We start from the raw sequence: 17,839 nt of genomic DNA, 5'->3' as shown, positions 1-17,839 counted from the left end.
ATAATTTTTAACTAATATATATTGATTATTGTTGCTAGGCAGAATCATTCACACACCATTAAAGGCTGAAAAACTCCTAACAAATGATGGTGAAAATGTTGAGAAGCAGAGAATAGGAAGCAGGAAAGCCATAGAAGTAGCAGCAGCAGCAGCCAGGCTATAGAAAAATCAGTAATATTTCTCTTGTGTTTAAGTGCCTGGCAGATTGGTAGCATGTTGACCTGGTAACTCCTTATGAATAAGACAAGACGACAATCTTACAGTTTGTGAACAAGATGATTTCGAAGATCCTGAGTAATATCTTCATGCCATTGTTTCCGAATTCCAGTACTGGATGGTTGAGCTGCTGTTGGCATAGGACCCAGGGAGGCCACACTGGCATTTTCACTCATCATTGGGCTTTTAAAAGGAGTGAAATAGTTTTAGTGAAGAAGGGTAGGAGAAGGAGGATCTCATTTAAGTAGAGCTGACAGTGATGACTGCAATAGGACCAATACACTATGATAAGTCTATTTACACATAAAGAAGTCTGGGGGAAATGGTGTGTATGTATTTGTACTTGTGTGAGGGAAAAGAGTTAAACCCACAACATTTCTTTGTGTGAAGGGGTAGATGATGTCTTGTGTTTAAAAGACTAAGTCTTGTGTTATAAGACTAAGTTGTCACTTTGACACAGCTTATCCCAGGGAATCCACTGGGCAATGGATTAATTGTTAACACTGGGATAGAGCAAACTCGTTTTTTAAGCAGCTGCATTTGGAACTTTCTACTGTATGTGGGAAGGTGTCAGTTACCCCAAATAATTGATACAATTTCTAAAGAGGTTATAGAGAGCCTAAAGAATAAACTCAAACATATTATTTGTCTTCATTCATCAAGGATATCTTCAAATCAAGCAAACTAAAAAAACTCAAGGAATTCTAACAAGTGTCTGAAATCTGACAAAGGGCACAACCCAAGATAAAACTTACTTTTGAGAATTTATGGCTGAATGCAACATCGAGTCAGAAAGAAGATTCGACGTTTGAACCCCTACACCTCCATTTACTCCCATAGGACTAGCACCTAGGTCAAAACAAAAAGCAAGACAGAGTATTTTAAATACCAGCAACAATAAAAACAACAAAAACAGATGAAGAGAAAGGAAAAGCTATGAAAGTACTAGAAGAAAATATCACAGAAATTTTTATCCTTTTAAAGTAAGACCCAAAACAGAAGTCTTAAGGACATTTAGAAATTTGAGTAATAAGTAAAATAATCACCATAGACAAAGTCAAGAGACAGAAGACAAATCGGGGGAAAAAATGCTAGCATTGTATATAATAAACAATCATTTGCGATATAATTAGCAACACATATATAAAGGCTAATACACAAAGTACCTTTACAACCCAGTGAGAAAAAGATGAAGAATCCAAGAGGAAAGGAATAGGCAATTTACATAAAAAAGAAATACAACAGCTTTAAAAGTATGCAAGTATGTTCAACTGCATTTAAAGTAAAACTTAAAGTAATATATTTTTCATGTACGAGAATATGAAAACTTTTTTTTTTCTTTTGGCCGTGCGGCTTGAGGGATCTTAGTGGCTCATGGGATCTTAGTTACCCAACCAGGGATCGAAACTGTGCCCCCTGCAGTGGAAGCCTGGAGTCCTAACCACTGGACGGCCAGGGAATTCCTGTGAAAACTTTTTTATAAAGTCTGAGAATACCAAGTGTTGAGAAAGGTTTGGGAAAAGAAGCATTTTCAATAAAAATTCACAGATGTGTAAACTGACCCACTCTTGGGAGAGCTATCTGGTAACTGCTAAACAAATGAAAAAATGCGTGCATATATTCATTGACTTAGGATTTCCACTTGATATTGTCTTACAGTTATATATGTATGGACAGACATAAGAGTAATGATGTTAAAAGGAGCTAAAAAACTAGAACCAAAATTGTTTAGGGAACTGAATTAATATATGCAGGTGCTTTCATAAGCACAATCTATGTAAGGACATGTATGATGACCCCTAGGGAGGGGAATGAAAAACAGTGTTTGGGTTAAACATTTTTAATTGAATACTCCTTCAAATTGGCTTGAATAGCTCTATGTACACATATTAACTTTTTTGATTAATGATTTTAATGAATATTATTTCTTTAAAAACAAAAAACAAACAATATTTACACTAAACCAGATTTTCGTGTGGTTAAAAATTTTTCTGATATACAATTTTATTAATATACCCTCCAAGATATTAAAAAAAAGAAAAAACTTCCATAAAATGAAAATAATTGACTAGATTTCTAGACAATGGCTAATAAAAATCCTGTTGCCTTCTTTCATCATGCTTCCCAAATGCTTAGGCAGAACTCTGCTTCTGACATCATCAAGGCAGGCTCTAAAATGTAGTTGCTGGTAGTGGTCTACTTGTCACTATGAACACTCCACGTGTGAATACTCATTTTTAGAAAAATTACGTACCCTTAACACAGATTTGTTTTACTGGTCGTAAGAATATGAAGGTAAAAGAAAAAGTGATTACACTATGTATCAATTTGCTTATCTTACTGCCTTCTGATGGCACATGAAAACACAGCCAAACATTCCCTCTGAAGTATCTGGGTCCATTACTGCAAGTAATAGCTCCATAAGGGTAGCCATGGCTTCTCCTCCTTGAGAAGGATACCCTTATATAGGTTCGCATTCAAGAGCCTAAGAGTGAGCATTCACTTGAGAATACAAAAACGTAAGAAGAAAGACACTACTGGCACTGAGAGAATAAGTCAGAAAGAAAATGAACAAAAAAAGAATTCAAGGCACCTAATATTCAGTGAGTGTGTGTGTGTGTGTGTATGTGTGTGTGTGTGTGTGTGTGTGTGTGTGTATTTTAAAGCCCTAGGGGGAATCCTAAGCCATAGGAGAATACGTATTTTTTCTAAGCCCTAACACAATCTTTACAGAATAAGTGAATTCAATAGAAACCAGAAGATTAAGAATGTGGTCAAATATGGTCATGGAAGGCTTACAGTAAAAAGCTCTAATATGGAGTTCTGGAGTGGATTCCCTCTTGCTCTCCCTGTTACAGAGTCTCTATAACCTGATACACGTAGTAGAGATCTTGCTATTTTGCCTATTTAGTCACTTACCTGCCCATCCAAACTAGAGATGTTTCAAAAGTAGGGATCATGCCCCCTTTAGTATGTTTTTTTCAGCACACAGCACATCTAAGTGAATGCTGTTTTTATTCAAATGCCCTTGTCACTCACAGGTACGTAAAATTTATAACTCTGAGAATGTCCCTGCATTACAGGACTTTGGTATAAAAGGAAAAATTACTTCAAAGGAGGCCTTTGACTATCTGGCTTGTGCCTGAAGAAAAGAAACCATGATGACATTTTATGTTTGTTTTACACCAGTTTTCAAGATGGGCTCTGACACAACAATGAAATATCTGAGGTATTCTAAAAGTACTGGCTCACAATGATGATTATTATCAAAAAGGCACCGTTAATTCAATAACAAGAAATGGAAAAACCTGATTAATCTTAATCCTAAAACATTTTTTAAAAAGACACTGAGAAAGGGGAAAAAAGAAATCCAAGAAGTTAGTTAACTTTCAAATAATCTTGTGGGTATATATAAATGTACATGCAAATACACAGATGATACAAGAGAAGATGACAAGAACTAAACTGGTAATTATACACAGAAACTTGAAAAAGTAATGGGAAACAACCAATTACAAAAATGAAAATCTAGGCCAGGGGTAGACAGCTGCATTGGGTCAAGATCCTAAAGCTCAAGGAAGATGCACTCTACATAACTTTGAAAGAGAGAGGAAAAAAGCAATCATAAGTTGGAGAGGGAGCAGGGGGGGGGGGGGGGGGAGGGAGGGGGGAGGGGGAGGGAGGGGGAGGGAGGGGAGGAGGGGGAGGGAGGGGAGGGGGAGGGAGAGAAGGAGATGGAAAAGGGGGGGAATGAAGTCCTCAGATCTCTCTTTTAATAAATAAGAGCTTGAAAACAAGCCTGAAAAGGCAGGAATGCTCTTCATTCCGGTTTCTAGTCCAGTTTTTAAAACTCCTTTCTCAATAACTGTTTAACAAGTTAGCATTGCTTGTTATGAAATAGTGTACATTTCCTTAAGTTAAAAATAAAAATCAGTAAGATCTACATTCTTACAAGAGTAGCGTGCCCAATTTTCTCATTTAGAATCAAACAGTTTGCAGAAACTAAAGCCTACTGCACTTACTAATAGAGGGATGAAAATGGGTTTCAAAGGAAAAAGCATGGTAGATTATTCCAAATTAGACAGTTGTCTAATTACAGAAGAACTTCATCATCAAGAACAATCTTAGAATAAGAGGCAAATAATTAAAAGTTATGGGCTTACCTGTGCTGGGCATTTAACAATTTATATAAAATTGCTTAGATGTTCAACTGCCTGACAGTAAAGGGATAGTCATAGGGCAAATCTCCTTTATTTTACCATACAATTAGAGAATAAAAACTACCACCAAATCAGGATATTAAAACACTGCTTACACTTCCCCTTCCCTCTCAGTTTTATTACAGGAAGAGGTTAGGAGAACAAGTGTATTTGATAAACTATTTCAAAGGCAAACGACTACTGCTGCCAGATATGCAGAAATCTATATTAACAATAACCAAACATTTCAAATCAAAAGAATACTACCAAAAGAATACTTCGAGCCAAAACAGTTTCTTTGTGGCATTTAAAATATCAAAAAATTTGGAAACATAAATGTCCACCTGTAACACACTGTTCTATGCAACAAAATACAAGTATTAAAAAGGATACATTAGACATGGAAACGGAAAGATGTCCACATTGTGTAAAGAAATAAGTCTGTTATAACACATGGGATCCCACTTCTAGAAATATAAACTAATATATGTATAACAGGATTAAGAAGGATATAAACCAATAGCAGTTGCCTCTGGTATGTGGACTACAAGGGGATTTCTACACTATAATCTTTAAAAGTTACTTCAAAAAATTAATCATGTAACAAAAAAAGTAAGAGAGGGAGACAGGGAGAGAAAGAGAGACAATAAAAGAGATACACACACAGAGACTAAAATAAACAAAGAAGTTAACCTTGCATATTACATGGTATTTACACACACAACTGGTATCACATCTGTCACTAGGAGGACACAGACTTACTCATGTTGCTCATGGGCCGCATCCCCTGGGGAGACTGTCCAGATTGCTGGTTCTGCTGGTTCTTTGCTTGCACCTGGGGCTGTGTTGGCATCTGATTTACTTGATAGGGTAGTCCAAGGGCTGCATAAGCCCTTTCTATAGAGCTGGGATCAATCTGACTAACAGTGCTTAGGCTGGGAGTAGACTGTTGACCCACCCCTAGAGAGCTAGTATTTCCAAGTCCAACTGGTGCTCCAGTCAGAATTGCTAGAGAAAACAAAAGAAACAGTATTACAACGTTAAAGATGGTGAGAAAGAAAACACTAGGATGTCTGAGTGAATTTTAAACACAAAATTATTGTTACGTGATTATGAAATACACACATCTTGTTTCCCATTATTTCCTTGAAAAAATTTCTAGATGCAGAACTGATTGGTCAAAGGGGATCATTGGCATGAAAAGCTTTTGATCCAAAATACCCAAAAGCCTTCCCACAGGCTGTATCAATATTCCCATCAGAGTGTATGAAATGCCTCAGAGCCACACAAAAGCCAACACCAGGTAGCATCATTTCTATCAATGTGACAGGAGAGAAATGGTACTTTATTTCATTCCTTAATTTAACAGGGAACTTTTTGGTATTTCCTCCCTCTAGTGAACTATTTCCTAGTCCCAATTCTCTACTGGGCTATTTATGATTTCTTCATTAATTTATGGAATTTAATTACTTTTAAAAAACATGCTATATATACAGTTCCAAATTTATCTTTCAATCCTAAATGCTAAATGTTTTGTTTCTAAAGGAGGTGTGGTGGCTGCACTTTCTACTTTTGACTTGTCTTTCTTCTAAGAAAAGCTCATCACCCCAGGCTTCTAAAAATAATCTCAAACTTTCTTCTTTCTTTTTACATTAATTTCAAATTATCTAAATATTTATATCACAGGTATAAAAGAGTAACTTGCCCAATGTCAAAGCAATGATCTTTCTGGATCTTATTTTAGGTAATAAGTACTTCCATTCTAACCTTATTAATATGAAGTTAGTGGTAAGTGGAAATAATCTAGTGTGATAGCACTAGGCAGTCACAGGAACTTCACACAATCAAGAGGTACTCTACCATCTCACCAAGTTGTGCTGGTGAGTCTAAGAATACTTTTGATATAAAACTTCAAAAGATTTAGTCACTTACACTGTTGATTTCTCTTATCTCCAGCATTTTTAAGGGGTAGACACACAGGACAATCATGCCTTGTACAATTCTTCCAGTGTGAAATGATTTGTCGAGAAGATGCACAGTGTGCCACTAAAAAGAAGAAAAATGATTATTTTTTCAAATGCAGGTTTTATTTTTATATTACTGTTAGCTAACTTATCGATCACATAATGAGTGCTACAAATGCTATTAACTCATTGCATATTCATAACACCTCTATAGGGTAGTTATTAATCCTCCCACTTTATAGTTGAGAAAACAGGCAAAAACTGGTTAAGTAATGTGTACAAAGTCACAGAGCAACCAAAGTGGGATTCAAACTCAAGTGGTCTGGCTTCCAGAGCCTCTATTTTTCACCACAAAGCTGTGCAATCTACTTTACATTATAAAAACCTGGGGACTTCCCTGGTGGTGCAGTGGTTAAGAATCCGCCTTCCATACAGGGGTCATGGGTTCGATCCCTGGTCCGGGAAGATCCCACATGCTGCAGAGCAACAAAGCCCGTGCGCCACAACTACTGAGCCTGTGCTCCGCAACAAGAGAAGCCACTGCAATGAGAAGCCTGCGTGCCACAACAAAGAGTAGCCCCCACCTACCACAACTAGAGAAAGCCCCCGTGCAGCAACAAAGACCCGAGACAGCCAAAAATAAATAAATTAAATAAATTTAAAAAAACCCCTATAAAAACAGATTTCTCTTAAAAAAAAGAAATGGTACAAATTAACTTATTTACAAAACAGAAATAGAGTTACAGGTGTAAAAAACAAACTTATGGTTCCCACGAGGGAAAGGGAGGGGGGGATAAACTGGGAAATTGGGATCGACATATACACACTACTATATATAAAATAGATAACTAATAAGGACCTAGTGTATAGCACAGGGAACTCTACTCAATATTCTGTAATGACCTGTATGCGAAAAGAATCTAAAGAAGAGTGGATATATGTATATGTTTAACTGATTCACTTTGCTGTACAGCAGAAACTAACACAACATTGTAAATCAACTACACTCCAATAAAAAATTAAAAAAAAAACAACACACAGATTTCTAATGACTCTATAAACATACAAATTGTACTAAGTTGGGTAACATTCTTTTAGTATTGGCCTACATGATAGTTAGCAAACCCTCAATAATATTTAAAGCTATGCTGGGGCAAATAAAAGTCAGTATCACCCCAAAAGGGAAGAATCTAAAACTTCCTCTCCTACCACATCTCTAGATACTCATTCACAAAATGATTCTGAATTTTATCATAATTAAATACAGAGTAAGGCATTATCAGTAAGGAGTCTCAAAAGAGAAGAGAGAAAATGTGATCAGCTCTGACTGTAAAAAAAAATATTAATTGCTGAGCACAAAAACCTTTTGAGCCCACTCACCTTGGCAGGACTTGCCTGACTGGCAGTGTGTCATGTGGTTAAGGACGTTCTTCATTGTACGACAGTGGGGAAGGTTGCACTGCCTCACTTCCCCATTGGCCTGCTCTCGCCGCTGGCACTTGTGAGCGTGCAAAAGGAGAACAAGCTGCTGCTGGATGAGCTTGCGCTTCTCTGGATCAGCTGTGTGTGCTCCAGAACCCATCCCTTGGGCCACCGGAGTCACCAGGCCTGGCTGCTGGACCTGCGGGGTCTGCTGCTGGCCCTAAGGGATAAAACAATAAAGATGCATTTGATGTTAGGTGTCATAGTTTGCTACCTCCTTAATAAATACGGACTTGGAGATTTTCAATGAAAACCTTTAAGGACAGTCTACCAGGTACCAGACCCAATTTTTTGACACAGGGGATTCTACGATAAATGACGACTTCTACCAACAAGAAGCTCAATTTAACAAGAAAACAAATTGCTATATTAGCAAGCAATATAATCAAAGTATGTATAACATACAGAGAGCAAAAGAAAGAGAAGGACAGCTGTAAAACAACTATACTCCAATAAAAATTTTTTTAAAATGTGTATTTGTATTTGGTTGCTCTGAAGCAACTCTTCTGAAAACAGAAAGAGAAGGACATGGTAAACTCCAGTGCGAGGGGGGGAAAGGAAGGGATCTGTTGTGAAGAGCGTGTTCAAGTTAGGTTTTGAAGAATAGTGAAGAGCTTCTTGGGAGAGCTGGCAGGGGCCTTTCAGGTGGGTGAAAAATTAGTTTCTGTAAACCCTGGAAGAAATTTGGTTTTTCCTAATAAAAAAGTAAACATTTCTGGAGGCAGAAATGACATGTTTTGTTCATCTTTGTCTCCAGTACTTAGTGAAGTATCTGAAATATAGGCATTCAATGACTATGGGACACAAAGCAAAAAACCTAAAACATCTGAAAAGGAAATAAAATTCCTATACGACAATTTTTTCCAAAGATGGACATGGACTACCTGACACATTTACAAATGGAGATAGTTCTACTTTAGAAAAATAGCAACGTTAGAAGCTTTGGAGATTTTACCATAACAAAAATCACTGTTAAAAACAATCTGTAACTTTGAAAGAGAAGTTACTTCTGTGTTATAGCATCAGATACAAATCAGTAGATGTGGTGATTGAGAGTTGGAATCCTTTTTCAGAGAGTCCTTCCCAAGAGGAAAAAGGTTCCACTTTTGTATCCTACAAAAAGAATTGCTCACAAGGAGAAGCTGCATATGGCAGGACCCCAAAACTTTCAGTGTAGCAGCCCCATTTGCTCCTATTTGGACAGCATCCTTATTGGTCAATACTGCAAGTAAAAAAACACCAGGTGAAACGGAAGGAAGGCACAAGCTTCCTCAATCACAGGGGCCATCCATTACATCCTAGTGTGTATAGTATAATAGAAGACATAAGAGGTTTAACACAATTCTGTTAAAGTGTCAGATGGAAGACAAATTTGTAAACAGATTACTACCCACCATGTTGGGCATTCCTCCACCAGGAACTGCCTTTTTGTCCATTGCAAATGGAGATAAGCTATTTGGTAGTACAGACTTTGTCGGAATCTGTAGACCAAGGCCACTGGCTCCAATCTGCTGTCCAGAATTCTGAGTATATGGTGAACCGTAAGGATTAGGGTTGTTCATCATTCCCATCTAAGAACAAGAAACAGAAGAGAAATTAAATCTTATTCCCCACACTAATAGGAAATTACTATTTCCTTTCCTTTTCCACTTCCTAATTTACAAAGACAATTTTAAAAGAAACTCTCTGTATACATAAACAGACTATAATCTAGGGGCCTGAGGTACAGTAAATTTAGAGCTGTTTGCTGTAAATATGCGATAAACGTTTTAGAAAAATGTATAAGCGTCTTCATTTAGCTATATCTACTAAGCAGGCTCTGCCATTCATCTCCACTTTTAATGCACTAAATAACTTTCATTTAAGGTGCAAACTATAACTTAATAAATTCAATTCAACTCAATAAACCATCTAATCCTTAAATATATTAGAGAACTTGATATATCAAAATGCTTATTCCAGCATTTTGTTTATATAAAAGGTAGAAGATTGGTAGCCTGGGGGGATATGTACTTTTTTACTTAGGGACAGGATAGAACAGTGATTTTAAAACTTTTTCAATCTGAATCCTTTAGGTATAGCATGCAAACTTCAAAGTCTGCACCATTTCTTGCTGTCTTACACCTAGCTGCTTTATTAAATTGCCTTCTTGGCTCTTAAAGTAATCTGATTGTATGTGCAATCCCTATGTACTTTAAAAAGCAAGTTTCGGGAATTCCCTGGCAGTCCAGTGATTAGGACTCCACATTCCCAATGCAAGGGGGCACAGGTTCGATCCTTGGTCGTGGAACTAAGATCCCACATGCTGTGCAGTATGGCCAAAAAGAAAAAAGAAAAAAAAGTAAGTTTTTTCCTGTGTTTATGTAAGTCCACGTGGAACCATCATACTGTATAATGATTAACTTGAACAGAGCATTAATTATTCAAAACCAAATGTTTTACTGATAACAATGATGCAACTTACAATTCTATCCTTCCACATAAGACCCCACTGTAAGTCAATCATCACCTACTAGGCAAGCACTCAGAATAAAAACTAATTACACTACAGCTACTGTCCAATTAAAAGGAGTCATACTAGATTTCTATATCCTTCTCAGAGAGATCCAATTCTATCAAAGGGTCCTTCAAATTCTGCCTCTAGCCACCCAATCCCCATCATTCCCATGTATACATGCCCACTGTCACTGTCCTAACACAAAGCTCTTCATCACAGCTTTTGTAGACTGTGACTAACAGGTTTTCTTGCCTTCTGTCCTCACTTGGTTTCTACTCATAAAGGGGGAAAACCACGGTATACCAGACCTTTCATGATCTTCATGTGAACTGACTACTTCTCCATGGTATCCTATCTCCTATACCCATTAACTTGCAAACCTGAGAGCATCGTGCTTCTTGAATCGCCAGCATTTGCTTAAGATTTTCCCTTTCCCTACAACTAGGCAGTTGAGTGGCACACCCTCCTTTCCTATTTTTTACTCCTGAATGCTAACCTGTAAAGGAAATAAAATATTAAATTCGCAAAGAGGCAGGAATGATGATAGGGAACGAGACTGAGGGAAGTGGCATAGTGTGGGTGAAAGCATAAAAAAATGAGGCAGCATGAATGGGAAGCATCCAGAGTAAAAAATTTATTCAGTCTCCAATAACTGGAATTTCCTACGTGAATCTGGCCAGAAAATCAAATACAAAAAACAGGCTTAAATGCAAAGTTCAGGTTTCTTTTGGTAGTTTCCAATGTGGCTGGGAGTGCTGCTGCTACATATTGCTTTTTTTTTTGCGGTACGCGGGCCTCTCACTGTTGTGGCCTCTCCCGTTGCGGAGCACAGGCTCCGGACGCACAGGCTCAGCGGCCATGGCTCACGGGCCCAGCCGCTCCGCGGCATGTGGGATCTTCCTGGACTGGGGTACGAACCCGTGTCCCCTGCATCAGCAGGCGGACTGTCAACCACTGCGCCACCAGGGAAGCCCTACATATTGCTTTTAAAGTACTAATATTTATACTAATATAGTCCCAATAGTATGCTCACCTACACCTGGAGGAGTATTTTACTTGTATTTCTTATTAGCATGGAAATTCATGGTAGACATAAAACGAAAGCCATTTAAGAGTCCATAATTTATATAGATAAAATGCTGGGATTTGTAAGATGCCTTGATGTCTCCTGTTAATAAGCTAATACCTTCATCAAACACATCCTAGTAGAATCTGGTCCTTCACACATTTGTTCACATGGATATTGCCTTGACTGCCTACACTAACCGAGTTTCAACCAATTCCTGACATTGCTTGTTCCCTCAGTCACAATGCATTACCTAGAAACTCCAAGTTCACTCTGTAGCAGACTACGGTCTCAAATATACAGATTGCACTAACTGCGGGTCAGCTGGCAGTAATTCACTCCTGACCCTTCTGGTCACTCTGACCAACAAAGACTCTCTCGGGCTTTTTGTTTACCTATCTCCCTCAGAGTTCTGCTGTCAGTGTTAGAAAATGAAATGCAACCAACCCCCTCCACCACTACCCTTTCTATTTACCCACCCCCCACTACTCCCCCGCGAAATAGAATAGGAAGGGAATATACTGTACTTAATTTCTGCTACACTGTAGTTAGTTATTTGATCTTGTTCCCTTCTCTATAGCTAATGGGATCCAGATGTCCAACTAGTTAACTACCACCTACCTGAACAGCAGCGATACAGATCTCCACCTAAACTGAAAAGGCAGAGGACCAGGAAGCCACAGTTCTAGGCAACTAAAACCAAAGGGCCTGCAGGGGACTATTTTATCTTTCTTTAAAAATAAATCTGACACTACAGGTTGTTTCTTAGTGTTCAATACATTAAAAGGGAACACAGGAACACATAAGACACACCATGGTACCAAACACTGACAAATAAAAAAGTAGTGCCCAATATACAACAAATATAACAGTTTAGGAACATTTAACATAGGGACAAAAATCCCTTAATAAGACTTGCAGGCATCAACAGTAGTGCACACCGATACTAAATGTGAAAATGTGACTCCGTGATTCACCAAATAATAACAAATTAAACAACATCCTGACATGTCCTCCAGCCTATCAGATTTGATAAATACATCTATATCCAAGTCATTCGCCAGGCACTATGTTAACCATGGCAGGGGCAGGGCAGCACGTACAATGATAAACAAGGAAGACTACAGGGATCTCTCAGAACAGAACTGACAACCAATCTTAAACGTTTTCTAGACTCAGTCCTATTACTCTTATACCACTGCCTTAGTTTAGGGGGGCGTCATCACCCCACAGGGACTATTTTTCAAATTGATACTGTACACCTAAAACCACACCCATCTAGATCGTAAATTTGGGAATAAGATCCTCCTCTTTAGAACCCATCAGGATATGGCATTAAGATCTGTCTTTTTCTCTCTCAACATGGATTATTCCTCCCTGCCTTATACTTAATACCCTTTTAACTGGCTCTTCCTACCTGCTTCACTCCTTGCCTATCCAAGAACACACAAGAAAGACAAAGATGCAACATATCAATCACTGCTCTTACTTTAAAATTTATAGGTTAAACACTCTTCAATATCACATGCCAAAGCGCATCACAAACTGATGTTAATTTTAAGAGAAGAGCTCCAAAAGTAACAATTTACATCAACTTTCAAATATAAAATATAGGTGGGATTTCCTTGTTTCATTTAAAACAAGGAAATATTTTAATAATTAAGTTTTTATATTTGAATTGCCCCTTTCCATGAAAATATAAGCTCCACAGGTACAGGGATTTTTGTCTGATTAATTTACTGCTATATATCCAGTCCCTGAAACAATGTTGATACAGAAATTTGTGATTTAGGTTAGAAGTAGGACAGTGCCCCACTCTCAACCTAGGCCTTCTCCCAATGCGCCTTTCCTTCCTTTATTTTTCTTCACAGCACTTACCTGGAACACTATGAATTTATATCTTATGTGTACACTAGAAAGTAAGTTCCGGGCTTCCCTGGTGGAGCAGTGGTTAAGAATCTGCCTGCCAACGCGGGGGCATGGGTTCGAGCCCTGGTACGGGAAGATCCCACATGCCGCGGAGCAACTAAGCCCGTGCGCCACAACTACTGAGCCTGCACTCTATAGAGCCCACGAGCCACAACTACTGAAGCCCAATGTGCCTAGAGCCTGTGCTCCGCAACAAGAGAAGCCACTGCAATGAGAAGCCCGCGCACTGCAACGAAGAGTAGCCCCCGCTTGCTGCAACTAGAGAAAGCCGGCACGCAGCAATGAAGACCCAACGCGGCCAAAAATAAATAAAATAAATTTATATATATATATATATATATAAAAAGAAAGTAAGTTCCATGAAGTGAGTTTATTCACTGCTCTATCTTCAGCATCAAAGCTAGGACTCGGGGCTTCCCTGGTGGCGCAGTGGTTGAGAGTCCGCCTGCCGATGCAGGGGACATGGGTTTGTGCCCCGGTCCGGGAACATCCCACATGCCACGGAGCAGCTGGGCCCGTGAGCCATGGCCACTGAGCCTGCACGTCTGGAGCCTGTGCTCCGCAACGGGAGAGGCCACAACAGTGAGAGGCCCGCGTACAGCAAAAAAAAAAAAAAAAGCAAGCTAGGACTCAGTAAATATTTGTTCAATCAGTGAAACTTTCAATGTCTGTCATCCCTGCCCCCCCCACCCCCCATATAAACATCAGGAGGGCAGGGACTCTTCACAGGCAGGTTCCTAGAAATCTAGAAGAGGTACCTAATAAATATTCTACCTTCTTGTTTCTGGTTCTCACTCCAAGTGTTCTAAGTAAACCACATCAAAACAGCAACATAAAAGTGCCAGAAAGGGAGAACCTATAGAATAGATAGTGATGCCAAACAGAATTTTTTCCTAAGTCAAGATGTCAATATTCTTTATCCTGTAGCAAAAAAAAAATATTTAAGGGCTTTCATTTATCTACATGTGACCTCAGTGCCCCCACTCCCAATTCATCCGTATGTCTTCATTTCATCCTTGAACTCTCACCATCATTATTCTCAGGAATATAGAAGTCCCAATGCCTGCTCAAATTATTCCTCTTACAGAGCAAGCTTGCTCCTGACTCCTTGTGAAGATCTCTCCCATCTCTAGTATCACCTTCCAAGCGAAGCCATCTCTTTCATTCAACAAGTATTTACTAACTACATGCCAGGCACTGGCAACCATAGTGTGATATCATTTTAAGAAAAAGGAATAAAATGTGTATGAAAAATATGGTGGAATAAACATCCAACATATGCTTATAACATCTTAATTATACATACAGAGTACACATTTAAAAGGTTTTTAAAAATATATTTAGCATTCTCTACTTAATAAGGCTAAGAAAGTAGGCTTTTTAAAAAAGAAAAGGCTTTCGGACTTCCCTGGCAGTCCAGTGGTTAGGACTCCGCGCTTCCACTGCAGGGGGCATGGGTTCGATCCCTGGTCAGGGAACAGAAGATGGAGCAAGAGAGCCAACACAGCACTCAGGATAGGCCCAGGGATGGGGAAGGCCAAGAGAACAATTCACACCGCATGGCCCCTCTATGAAACACAAAACCTATTTTTCTCTAAACCTTTCAAATAACAGCCAAAATCAGGATAACTGGAAGACCTGGAATGTTGGTTGAGGCTTTATAGTAAACTAATGCATCTTAATTTCCATCAACCGTTAAGAAAAAAAAAAACACATCTCTTAAAAAACAGGGACATCCCAAGCAATCTTCAGGTAGACAAATAAAGTCTACCTGAAGATAATATAATGCTGGCTATCTCAAAACTGTGTTGTTTTTTTTTAAGGAAGGCTATGAAGGCTAAAATGAGATGAATTAGAAATGAAATGAAAATATTCTAATACTTGTGCCACAGGGAACAGGAATTAGCTGGCAATCATTTGTAAAAAAAAAAAAAAAAGTATTACTTACATTTAATATAAGAGCTTCATAAAACTTGTGACAACACAGTAGATCCCTGGCATATAATATGTGGGAAATGATACATGATGTAAGAAGATTAAACATGAACAGTAAAGAATAAATGAATAACTGACCTCAAGCCCTCCTCCTCCATCACTGGAGCACTGAAAAACATACTGACGGTACACAGAAACCAGAACTGCACTTACCTTAAGAGGCTGGGGCCCTCTCAATCCTGTTTGTCCTCCCATCTGGGGAGAGCCTTGCTGCAGTGGCTCAGTCATTAAGTTGCCAGCATTTCCCATGCCTGGGTTTGGGTACTGCATATTAGGTCGCCCCCGGCCTGCTCCAATTGAACCGTTCATGACTTGATTAGGCATCATCCCTTGTCCATTGCCTGCAGTCAACATTCCAGGATTCATGCCAGCATTCATCCCTGTGTTCATTCCCATGCCAGGCTGATTTACTGGACTGTTCATCATACCTGTTGCAGATGGTGTGGGACCCTGATTTGGTCCACTAGTGCCCATCCCCATGTTGGGAGAAGTCAAGCCTGCCTGTGCCATTGGGCTTTTGACCATGCTATTTATCAAACTTAATCCAGGACTGTTCTGTTGGGCCTGGCTGGCCATGCCTTGGCCTGGGCCACTAACCCCCATGTTGAGGTTAGGGGAACTACCAGAACGTAGCAATTCTGACAGTTGTTTATGTTTAGAGGCTGCATCTTGTACCATGCCAAGGCTCGTCTGAAGCTGACTAATATCACCACCATTGGTTAGTCCCAATTCTGTAGAGTTGATTAATTCATCTGGTAAGTCGTGCTCCAAGTCAAATAGAGAGCCAAAATCTAAAAACAAAGAGGAAAGATAAAGGTTAAAGTATGACAGAGTCAAAATTACAAAGTTCTCTATACTTTGTTCTTGATAAGCATTAAATATCATTTCTAAACCTCACTCCATGGAATACTATTTTTATTAGTTTTTCATATTATACTAAAAAAAAAGGTGTTATATATATATATAAATATATATAAATTATTGTCATGCCAACAAGTTTGAACACTTATAGACTGTACCTAAAACAAGACCAGAGAAAAGGGGAATACATCTTACATGGGGGGAACACACACCCATTACATGAGTTGCCAAAAGTTTGTACTGACAGTCATGCAAAAGATACACAATTAAGTTGTGTACCAGACTTCCCTGGTGACACAGTGGTTAAGAATCCCCCTGCTGGGCTTCCCTGGTGGTCAAGAGTCCGCCTGCCGATGCAGGGGACACGGGTTCGTGCCCCCGTCCAGGAAGATCCCACATGCTGTGGAGGGGCTGGGCCCGTGAGCCATGGCCACTGAGCCTGCGCGTCTGGAGCCTGTGCTCCGCAACGGGAGAGGCCACAACAGTGAGAGGCCCGCATACCGCAACAAAGAGTAGCCCCTGCTCGACGCAACCAGAGAAAGCCCACGCACAGCAACGAAGACCCAAAGCAATAAAAAATAGATTAAAAAAAAAAAGGTGTATACTATTCCAGAATTCCTTAGAAGAGCTTAAAATAACTTATCTATACACAAAATAAATTCAGAACAAAAGATTTAAAATATAATAATAATAAAAAAAGACAACTGATAAAAAAGATCTCCCCTTTGTAAACCATTCAGTGTAAGCTCCAGGAAGACAGGAGCTGCTTACCACTTTACCAAATTCCCATCACACAGTGCCTGCTACAAAGCTGAATGAATTTGCTTTGACCTGACTTCAGACTACAGATTAGTTTTCCTTAACCAAAATCTAGCTGAACAGGATACAAAACCATGCCTCTAGATTCTTCAACAACTGACAAACCACTACCATTCCACCTCTGCCCCATCTCTGAGAAAGAGGATGCAAAAATTATGGATTAACCTAGGTTTCTCATCCTTGGCACTATTAAACATTCTAGGCTGGATAATTCTTTGGGGAGAGGGGGAGACTGCCCTATGCACTGTAAGATACTCAGCAAATCCCTGGTCTCTCCTCTTAATACCAGTAGTAGCTTTAACCCATTTGTGACATCAAAAATGTCTCCATATATCACCAAATGTTCCCTGGAGGTGCAAAATTGTCCCTTGGTTGACCTGTTGACAGTACTAACTCATTATACAGATTGAGGTGTTTTGAGTTTTAATTCTCCAAGTAGTTTTAACATTAAAAGGACACTTCTGGGTATTTAAAAATTAAATATATTTGAATCTACAACTGATAATCCTATTAAAAATAACCCATCCATCAAAGACAAGATACCACTCTAATAATGATCGTGTTGGTCCAATTACCCTTGGTTCATAAGTGCAATTCTTCCTCTATGTGTCCTTCCTGTTCTTTTGCATTCTATCATGGCACTGAAATTAACATGTGTGTCTATATTTCTCTCCTCCTCTCCTGCCATCTCTTCCCCATCACCACCCCTCACCCCACCTATGCACCCAGACTGTAACTCCGGGAATAACATGTCTTACCACTTACATACCAACTCCTTGCCTAATGCCCAACAGAGATAAGCAACTGGTCA

The 17,839-nt window shown here is 39.1% G+C and overlaps 1 protein-coding gene across 1 annotated transcript in view; it reads right to left on the bottom strand.

Moving 5' to 3' along the window:
* EP300 (EP300 lysine acetyltransferase) overlaps nt 1–17,839 on the bottom strand; it is a 73,228-nt gene that overhangs the window by 35,471 nt on the left and 19,918 nt on the right. The window contains exons 2-8 of the mRNA XM_082850848.1: nt 15,502–16,139; nt 9,256–9,432; nt 7,760–8,021; nt 6,348–6,461; nt 5,178–5,423; nt 972–1,065; nt 262–399 (exon numbers count right to left, since the gene is read on the bottom strand). Coding sequence (XP_082706974.1) covers nt 262–399; nt 972–1,065; nt 5,178–5,423; nt 6,348–6,461; nt 7,760–8,021; nt 9,256–9,432; nt 15,502–16,139 — 1,669 coding nt within the window. The remainder of the gene's footprint in view (nt 1–261; nt 400–971; nt 1,066–5,177; nt 5,424–6,347; nt 6,462–7,759; nt 8,022–9,255; nt 9,433–15,501; nt 16,140–17,839) is intronic.

Source organism: Leucopleurus acutus, assembly GCF_964270905.1.
Source record: "Leucopleurus acutus genome assembly, chromosome: 11".
NCBI classification, from domain to species: Eukaryota; Metazoa; Chordata; class Mammalia; order Artiodactyla; family Delphinidae; genus Leucopleurus; species Leucopleurus acutus.
This window is presented reverse-complemented; position numbering and strand designations above follow the sequence as displayed.